The following is an 11,365-nucleotide window of genomic DNA, read 5'->3' as shown; positions in this document are numbered from 1 at the left end:
CTCTCTCTCTCTCTCTCTCTCTCTCTCTCTCTCTCTCTCTCTCTCTCTCTCTCTCTCTCTCTCTCGTTTTGAGGCACTTCAAATAAGTATTCAATATTGTAATTGTTAATTATGATGATTATAGGAAATGCTTTAATATATAAGGGTCATTATTGAAAACTTGCGTATACTAAAAGAAAATATATAATATATAGTGTATTATTAGGAAAAATATTTTCTTCTATATACTAAAAATATTAAAATATAAAAGAGAAAATTAGGGAAAATTAGTAACATAATATGAATAATCAAAATTTTGATAAAAGAAAAGTTTACTAAGAAAAATACTTTCTTTTATTTATTAATACCACTAAAATATCATGGATAAAATTATGTTTGGTTAGTAAATTATTATAGATATATATATAAAACTCAATTAAAAATCTTTTACGAGGAATAAAAAATTCTTCTATTTAGTAATGTTACTAAAATATATTAGAAAAGATTAAAGTGAATCAGTTTTAATAAAAAAAATAAAAAATATACACAGGATCTTTTTTTCTTTTTCATTCGTAACCCTTTTCATATTGAAATGTAAACTTTTGATTTTCAGTTTTTTATACTAAAGGATTAAATAGAGTTTATGTGAAAGAGATGAGAAAAAAAGTATTAATCAAAATTTATTTTCCTCTGAATGAATCATTTCGAAATATTTCTGGAATTACTTTTATTGATCTTTGGATGAGTTTCATTCGACTGTGATTATCAGACATGAGGGTTAGAAATGCTTAGGTTTGGAATTAAGAATTATATGTATATCTATATATACAGTGTATATATATATATATATATATATATATATATATATATATATATATATATATTATATAAACAGTGTATATATATATATATATATATATATATATATATATATATATATATATATAGTGTATATATATATATATATTAATATATATATATATATATATATATATATATATATTATATACAGTGTATATATATATATATATATATATATATATATATTATATACAGTGTATATATATATATATATATATATATATATATATATATATATATATATATATATATATATATATATATGTGTGTGTGTGTGTATATATATATCTATATATATATGTATATATATATATATATATATATATATATATATGTGTGTGTGTGTGTGTGTGTGTGTGTGTGTTTATGTGTATGTGTGTATGAATCTGTAGATATATCCTGCTTCAGGACTGGTTCAAATCTCTATCTCTCTGAACAGATGATGATAACATGACCCGAATCCAAACTATTTGTAGACGCAGCTTGCTAAAATCGTCTTTATATCATTGTGTATCCCTAGAACCCCATTTGCTAGAACCGAGTACCTCTCTTAACTGCCCTGCTTGCCTCCTTGCAGATGCTGCTCTGATGGCCTACCCAGTGGTCGTCTTCATCCAGGGAGAGTCGTTTGAGTGGGGATCTTCAAGTCTCTACGACGGATCAGTTCTGGCAGCTCTGGGCAAGGTCATTGTGGTCACTCTTAACTATCGTATTGGCATTCTAGGTAAACAAGGTTTCTCTATATTCTTTCTAAGTAAGGTTGTATATTCTTGGCAAGTAAGTTTGTATATTCTTAGCAAGTAAGGTTGTATATTCTTTCTAAGTAAGGTTGTATATTCTTGGCAAGTAAGTTTGTATATTCCTGGCAAGTAAGGTTGTATATCCTTGGTAAGCAAGTTTGTATATTCTTGGCAAGTAAGGTTGTATATTCTTGGTAAGCAAGTTTATATATTCTTAGCAAGTAAGGTTGCATATTCTTTCTAAGTAAGGTTGTATATTCTTGGTAAGAAGGTTATATATATTTTTTAAGTAAAGTTGGTGACCTATTAGGTAATGTTGTTGACTTGGTAAGTGAAGTTGTTAATTTTTGGTAAGTAAGGCTGTATATTCTTGGTAAATAAGGTACATGAATATTCTTGATAATTTTGTTTATATATTCTTGGTAAGTAATGTTATTGTATATTCCTCGGTAATTAACGATGTATATTCTTTGCCAGTTAGGTTGTATATTTTTGTTAAGTAACCATTTTGGAGGAAATATATATTTATTTCCACTGAAATCCTATTATATAAAAACTCCTTCTCTAAGAGAAATGATACTTTAATCTCATATATCTTGCATATATTTATAAATTTTAAAAAATTGTTCTACCTCTACGATATTACTGTATTATACAAACTGGAATTTCATATATATTATATGGAACAATAATCCTTGGTTATGAAATACTGTACCAAAGATAAATGTTCAATATAGAATAAACCAAAAAGAAAAAAAAAATCCTTTTAATCCTGTCGACTCTAAAGGAATCCGTGGTAGCAAGATGAAGAATGGGATATGGTAAAGTCCCCTTCGATAAACTTCTTCTTCTTGTTTCCTGGAAAGAGAAACACAGCCAGCGAATCAACTATTGGAAAACACTAAGGAATAATTCAGTCTCTGAACCTTTACAAAAGGAAGACGAAAAGAAAGAAAAGAAGCTTTTAGAATTTGCTTTCAAGAAACAATAGTTTTTTATTACTTTTTTTTTTTTGCTTCAAGGCTGCAAATGGATGCTGCAATTCAGAAGTTTTCCTTAAAATGGAGATTAGAGTTTTAACATATTACCAGAAATTGACATGTCACCTTCATGTGGAAATATAGGAACTAAACCAATTAGTAGTTGTTGTCAGGAATATAATTGTTAAATTTATAGCATTAATTGCCAAAGAAATAAGATAGTATATATATATATATATTATAATATATATATATATATATATATATATATATATATATATATATATATATATATATATGTATATATATATATATATATTTACTTATTTATTTATTTATTTATTCATTCATATAAGCCATAACTTATACTCCCATTAATGTCTGAAATTTTTTCTGCCTCGGATCAGAGACCCAAGAGGGAATCCCTTTCAAATATAATAGCTTCTGGTCGTGCTTGAGAGTCGAACCTAGGCTCAAGAAATGGACGATCCATTGACTTAGCAGCTCTTTATGGGTAAATTACTAATTCAATAAAACCTCAGTTTCTTAGGCTGGGTTCGATTCCCTGACTGATACGAGGCTATTATCTTATAGCTGATTCCCCCTTGAGTCTCTGATCCCGTAGTAGAGGGAATCCAGATATAATGAGGAGTATAATAAATGGCTTATATGAATATGAATATGAAAAACTTGTCTAAATGTGCAAAATTATAATATACATATACGTACATACATCAATATCTGAACTTTTCAACTTAATCTAACCCCAGGGTTTTACAACGCAAACGCTGACCCAGTGGGTCACGCAACCGTAGCTAGCTACGGCCTGATGGACCAGCTGGCTGCCTTGCACTGGGTTCAAGAGAACATCGTCCGCTTCGGGGGTGACCCAGGTCAGGTCACGGTCATGGGTCACGACACGGGAGCCGCCTGGCTCAACTACCTTGTCATATCGCCCGCTGCTACAGGTCAGTCAGTAAGTAAACCTTGTTCTCTGTGACAAAGAGAATTTTCAAAGATATTAAGATATTTTAGGTGATGTTACATGTGGTTGGAGGGATGACGTGATGTTAATGGACTTTTTTGTGATATTTCTAATGGATGCATTTGATATCATGATTACTTTTAATGTTGATAGTATTGCTGCTGCAGTTACTGTAATCTAGCATTTTAATATTGCTAGCACTGCAACTAATAATAATAATAATAATAATAATAATAATAATAATAATAATAATAATAATAATAATAATAATAATAATAATAATAATAATAATAATAATAGTCTGAAAAGTTTTATTATTGTGATTATTATTATCATTTAATAATAATAATAATAATAATATTATTATTATTATTATTATTATTATTATTATTATTATTATTATTATTAGTAGTAGTAGTAGTAGTAGTAGTAGTAGTAGTAGTAGTAGTAGTAGTAGTAGTATAATTATCATTATCACTAAACGTAGCATCATCACTCCTAAAAAAGATAATCAGGTCAAACAAAATCCTCCATCTATTCCACAAATGTAAATTCCTGAAAGGAAACATATTTCAAAATCCCAAAATGAAAACAAGAGTTAAATAATGCAAATAATAGAATGACTATATCGTGGAGCATCTCAAGTTTCCTCAAGGGACTTCCTCATTTGATTTCAACTTTCATTTCTGGTTTGGCTTTGGAGTTGTGAACTTTTAGGGAAAATTGTATGGTTTGGAATAATGTTTATGTTTAATTCAGTTTATGGGTATTTTGATTTTTTCTAATATTATTGGAAATTGTATATATATATACATATATATATATATATATATATATATATATATATATATATATATATATATATATATATATTTATATGTATATATACATATGTATGTATATACGAGTATATATATATATATATATATATATATATATATATATATATATATATATATATATATATATATATATATATATCACCCACGAAGGCATTTAATACCAAATTCTATCTTGGGAATATATATCCACTTGGAATACATTTTATGGTAACAGCTTTTGGCCGGGTGGAGATTCGAACCCCCACCTCTGAGCCGGAAACCATGCCAGCAAGAGAGATAAAAGTTTATGACAAGTCCCCGTACATATTCCTGTCAAATTTAGGAATGTGTTCATAGACTTCAAATAAACCCATCTCCACCATGATAGCTGAATCGTGGGTTTGTAATAATTGGTCATTTTAAATGAACATATATCACAAGCACACATTATTTCAATAAATGTAAATATCACCCACGAAGGCATTTAATACCGAATTCTATCTTGGGAATATATATCCACTTGGAATAAATTTTATGGTAACAGCTTTTGGCTGGGTGGAGATTCGAACCCCCACCTGTGGGCAGGAAACCATGCCAGCAACGGCTCTACCGACTGAGCTATCAGGAGAGATAAAAGTTTATGACAAGTCCCCGTACATATTCCTGTCAAATTCAGGAATGTGTTCATAGACTTCAAATAAACCCATTCGTGGGTGATATTTACATTGATTGAAATCACGTGTGCTTGTGATATATATATATATATATATATATATATATATATATATTATATATATATATTATATATATGTGTGTGTGTGTGTGTGTGTGTGTGTGTGCGTGTGTGTGTGTGTGTGTGTGTGTGGTGTGTGTGTTTGTGTGTGTTTGTATGTATACATACCTTCCTACTTGATTTCTTGTGATTCACAATTAAAAAGTCAAATCAGATACACTTCAATTTTTATATTATCATCTTTTTATTTGTTATTGGAAATTCCTTTTCCAAAAAAGTTTATTCCTTTTGTTTTATAGTTATTCTATAATTGGAGTCTCGTTCTTGTACAAAGATCAAACTACATTTATTTAGATGTTCGTATTTTCTCTGTTGGTTTACAAAAGGTAATATTGTTTTTACCTTACGAAACGAGTTGGAACATTATTGAGAGAAAAGAGGGATTAAGATAATATAGTTTATTATATTTATAACTACTGAGGCTCACAAAATCCTTAAATATTTGTTTAAACACACACACAAACACTCATATGCATAAATAAGACATACAGAAGCAGACACACATACGCACACACACACACACACAAACACACACACACACACATATATATATAATATATATATATATATATATATATATATATATATATATATATATATATATATATATATATAAACCATGTCTCTACCAAAAATGTAACAGCCCCTCAAAACACGTAACACCGTAGAATTCTTCCTACCATAATATCCTTCGGGCAATCCTTCTCCCCTGGTCATCAGGAGCAGGTCTATTCAAGCGAGCAATCCTGATGTCAGGATCTGCACTCAGTCCCTGGGCTTCAGTCCGGGACCCATCTGGACACGCCTTCGATGTAGCCACCCAGCTGAACTGCCCTGTTCCAAACGACCTCTTTCGCCACTATGAAAATCTTCTCCAGTGTCAGAGGAAGAAGCCTCTGCACGACATATTAAAGGTGATTAAGTTGTTCTAGATTTAATCTGAATGAGTCTTTGTTTACTAGTGTAAGTGACCAGTCAAAAATCACAGGTTAGCATTTAGATAGATACTCTTACACACGCAGATGCAGAGGCACCTCCTCTTGTATGTAGTTAGACTCTAGCAATTTATTATAAAAGAGATAATAATTTTAACTTATTTACATATTCAATTTGCTTTGTTTTATATAACAAGTGGATATGATTTTCAAAAATAACAGTAAGACATTCTAAGAAAACAAGGGAAAATTATTATAATTTGACTAATATACAATTTCAGCTTATACTCTTTCCACTCATATAATATGCTAGAACTATAGGATAAAATATTTACATAGTAAATTATGCCGTTTTTAGTAATTATTCTGCCCTTGGCTATGAGTCTCCACAGAGTTCACACAGAATATGAGCTACATGGAATCTAAATAGGTAGAAACACTAATGAAATGTAACTATTCTTTTTCTTTTTCTGTAGTTGTAATTTCATTACTTGTCTACTGATATCTTTATTAAAATTTCATTAATAATGCCGTAGTTATAGTTTCTTTTCTTTATTTTTGATGAGTATATTCCTGGAAAGAGAAAAATAATACAGGAGTTTAATAATACAATTAATTAATTATTATGGCAATTTGTTTAAAAAAAAGAAAGTATAATTAGTCAGTTTTTTCTCTATATAGCAAGTAATTTTTTAAAGTTACGAATGGGTAATTAAACAATCTGTAAATTGTATATACATTTTTGTGGATACGTAAAAATTATTTTTACTAACAAACAGAATTTAATTCTAATTAAAAGTCTATTTAGATAAATGAAGGGATGTTTTAGAAAACTAAAATATTTTTAGAAAGTTAAGTTTGTATTTAAACTAACAATACACAGTAGGACTTTTATGTTTGATTGGAAATCATTTTAACTCGAGATGATTTTATTATAGAACTTTTAATTATATCTAGCAAAAATTACATTGAATTTAAATTTCGATCAAATGTCCATCTTTATACCCAAATGTATTTTTTTAAAACCAAAATATTATTGTTAATTTGAATTTATATTAAACCTAACAATGTATGATTGGACTGTTTTCTTGTAAATGCTTTTAAGTCAAGAGGATTTATTTTCAGTATAATAATATTTCAATCAATATCATGAAAGACAAATAATAAGTTGACCTTAATATTTTTGTCTAAATAATAATTATGATTCAGGAAAAACGAAATAACATTAATTCACAGGCAAAAGAATATTTTATTCATTATAAATGCTATTTAGGGTCGTAATTTAGAATGCATGAAATGGATAATAAAGCTGAAACCCGGAGATCTATAATATTACATATATACAACTCTATACATAGAGTCATATATATATATATATATATATATATATATATATATATATATATATATATGTATATATATATATATATATATATATATATATATATATATATATATATATATATATATTATATATATATATATATATATATATATATATATATATATATATATATATATATATATTTATATATATATATAAATTATATATATATATATATATATATATATATATATATATATATATATATATATATATATATATATATATATATATATATAAAAAATATATATACATATAGATTCGCCTGATGAACAGCAGAGATTTACCTGTGGCACCCTAGTTGTACCAGCCGAACTTGGTTGACTCCCTCGTCAGGCTGGGAGGAGCATAGAGAGGAAAGGTCCCGTTTTTTCATTCGTTTGATGTCGACAACCACCCAAAATTAGTGGAAGTACCTTGGTATATGGATATGGATGTATATGTATCTATCTATCTATTTATCTATCTATCTATCTATATATATATATATATATATATATATATATATATGCATATATATATATATATATATATATATATATATATATTATATATATACATATATATATATATATATATATATATATATATATGTATATATATATATATATATATATGTATATATATATATATATATATATATATATATATATATATATATATATATATATATATATATAAAATACTGTACAGTTCATATATATATATATATTATATATATATATATATATATATATATAATACTGTAAAGTTTATATCATTGATACCATAAATCAATAAATTATATTTATGGTATTAATTCAAAACTCTATGTTCATATTACAGACATCCAAAAGACACAGTCTCCACAGCTAAGATGTCCGAGAGTGCAAACGACATAACTTTTGAAGAGCAGATATGGCCCAAATATGATCCAGTCTATCAGAGATACTTCCAAATAGGTAAGGTTCCTATTTTTGTTGGGCTGTATTCACTCAGAAATATAATGATACAATGATTTTCAATATTTTCTAGATATATAACCTTAGGTCAGGAAAGAACATTTATTCATATTTTTAGAGTAATTTTATTTTTTCATGATAACTTTTATATTAATGAATAATCACTTGCTTCTCTATATATGGAATCCTTTGGTCTAGTTTTTAACATTCGTCTCTCTCTCTCTCTCTCTCTCTCTCTCTCTCTCTCTCTCTCTCTCTCTCTCTCTCTCTCTGTATATATATATATATATATATATATATATATATATATATATATATATATATGTATATATATATATATATATATATATATATATATATATATATATATATATTTATATATATATATATAAATATATATATATATATATATATATATATATATATATATATATATATATATATATATATATGTATATAAATATATATTTGTATATATATATATATATATATATATATATATATATATATATATAATATATATATATATATATATATTTTATATATGTATATATATATATATATATATACATATATATGATTTTTCAATAACCCAGCTCCTATGAATACCATGTAAAGAAACTAGTAAAACATAATTTCTTTAACTTAATAAAACTATAGAACCTTAATGAAATACTAATATTTAACTGGTGATGATTTTAATAAACTAATTGATAATACATCTAAAATTATATGATATAATTCCAATCTTTAATATAGATTCTATATGTGGCCTTTCCAAAAAATTTCCTTAGGTAAATTCAAGTGTTTGACCTGTATTTGTAATAGCTTATGAAGGTGTAACATACAACTCGTATTCAGTGATAAATTGATAAACAAATATTTATTCATAACATCAAGCAGTCAAAACAATATATCTTAGATTTAATAATATATCTTCTATAGATATCGTATCCTCTTTATCACATAATTACTATTAATTGTTTAAATATCTCTATTCATTCCAGGAACACAGAACATTGTACGTAACCACTACCGTGCTGGAAAAGTAGCCTTGTGGTCATGGCTACTTCCTGGTCTGGAACGTGTGGGTTCTCGGTACGGCCCAGATAAAAACTTTCACAGATTACCAACTGATCTCCAGTCGGGTTTATACCCTGAATCATCAGGTCCGTATAACTTAACAGATGGCTATCCATCTAGCCCAGTCACTCAAACCATCACTGGCACAACAGATATATTTCATAACTTGACAATTGTAGCTAAAGCTAACAAAATTCAGGTCAGTGAATCAGCTAATTTGGATATGGGGAAGGATTTCCCCTACACGACTGCACTGAGCTTGACAGTGGCTATTGCCTGCTCTTTGCTAATCCTAAATATCCTGGTTCTTACTACCGTTTATTATCGACATAAGGCCAACCGCCAGAGCCTCGCCAAAGTCTCGCAGGACGCGAATAGCGAGGACGGGAATGACATCCAGTTGCACTCGTCTGGGGACAACTGTAAGACAATATATGCCCCAGGGCATTATGGAACCATGAGGCCTTCTATCACAATGCATAGCAACCTGGCCTCAGCCTTCAAAGAGGAATCCCAGCATGACTGGCCGCCAGACTACATAAGCAGCGTACAAACCATAGACGATATGAGTTGCGTAACATCCAATAGGATCTCTCCGGATACGCAAGGCACCATTACGAATACGCAAATGCTACACGAACCAAAAGGAAATATATTATCAGTTACAACACTCAAGCAGCCTGTGGCTTCCTACACATCTCCGAATGATGGTCAACTCGTCTCTACATATTCAAATAAAGAGAATCAACTCGTCCAAAATTATTCACCAAGTGTAGGCCAACAAGTTTTAAGTTATTCTCCGAAGGATGGACAACTAATTCCAAATTATTTGCCGAGCAGTGCTTCTACGATGCATATTAGGGAATAGTTTATGTCTATGTCAATATAATATACTAGAAAAAGTTCCCATTCCTTTGAATACAATTTGGATATACTCTAGAATATAGGGCAAATCGGTCTTATGATTAATTCTGATCTAGTCCATTATCTCAATATTACCGTCTCATCTTCAAAGTTATACTTAACAAAGACCAATTAATAAAAATAATTTTCTTGAATGATGAAACATTCACTTCCTGATGCTCAGAAAAATAATAGTTTTCAGAAAACTAGCCAACTCATCTAATCCAATTCTTCGATCACAGTCATTTTTTTTAATAACTAGTTTTTATTTTTGTGTATTTTCAGAATAATGGTTCTGTTTGCATTCTTTCCTTTCATCGTAAGAAACATTCTTCCTGCCTGTTTGGTTCACATTCTTTTATTCTACTATATCTCGAGAAGGTCTGGGAGATAAAAGAAAGCTACGATTTTTGTCTGTTTTTTCATTAAAATGGCTGTCAGAATGAGTGATTAAGTATTCATTACCTTTATATGATTTTCAAGCTATCAGGAGAGAGAGAGAGAGAGAGAGAGAGAGAGAGAGAGAGAGAGAGAGAGAGAGAGAGAGAGAGAGAGAGGAGAGAGAGAGATAGTAATTAAAAGTAGGAATTATTATCTCTGTCTCAAGTTATTCTATTGGCAGAACAGGGGAGCAGTAGTAATCTACTACAAATCTTCATAATATAATTTTGGAAAATATTAATTATTGATAAAATTAAAATTAAATACAAATCTAATTAGGGGAAAATATTATAATATATCAAGTAAGAAACCTTCCAGGTAAACTAAAAAAAAAATTATGATTTTTGAAGATAAAGTCTATTTTGTTTAATCAGAAAAAGGTTGACAGGCTCATCCATATGGTATCAAAGAATAGACAGCTAATAGAATGGAGAGTGTGGACCATTGCCATATGTCAATATTAGGACCAGATTTAGAAGTTGGACAAAGCAATGTATCGAATGGAACGTGTTTTGAATG

At 28.3% G+C, this 11,365-nt stretch overlaps 2 protein-coding genes across 2 annotated transcripts; both read left to right on the top strand.

The window, feature by feature from the left end:
- Nucleotides 1-359: 359 nt before the first annotated feature.
- Nucleotides 360-9,622, top strand: LOC137626881 (carboxylesterase 5A-like). The gene is made up of 5 exons (XM_068357866.1): nt 360-378; nt 1,418-1,564; nt 3,331-3,528; nt 9,427-9,517; nt 9,607-9,622. Exons 1-5 carry the CDS (start codon nt 360-362, stop codon nt 9,620-9,622), a joined length of 471 nt encoding a protein of 156 aa, XP_068213967.1.
- Nucleotides 9,444-10,370, top strand: LOC137626618 (uncharacterized). The gene has a single exon (XM_068357635.1). The coding sequence runs from the start codon at nt 9,726-9,728 to the stop codon at nt 10,368-10,370; it is 645 nt and encodes a 214-aa protein (XP_068213736.1). The 5' UTR covers nt 9,444-9,725.
- Nucleotides 10,371-11,365: the final 995 nt, after the last annotated feature.

The sequence above is a fragment of the Palaemon carinicauda genome, chromosome 34, assembly GCF_036898095.1.
Source record: "Palaemon carinicauda isolate YSFRI2023 chromosome 34, ASM3689809v2, whole genome shotgun sequence".
Taxonomy (NCBI): domain Eukaryota; kingdom Metazoa; phylum Arthropoda; class Malacostraca; order Decapoda; family Palaemonidae; genus Palaemon; species Palaemon carinicauda.
This window is presented reverse-complemented; position numbering and strand designations above follow the sequence as displayed.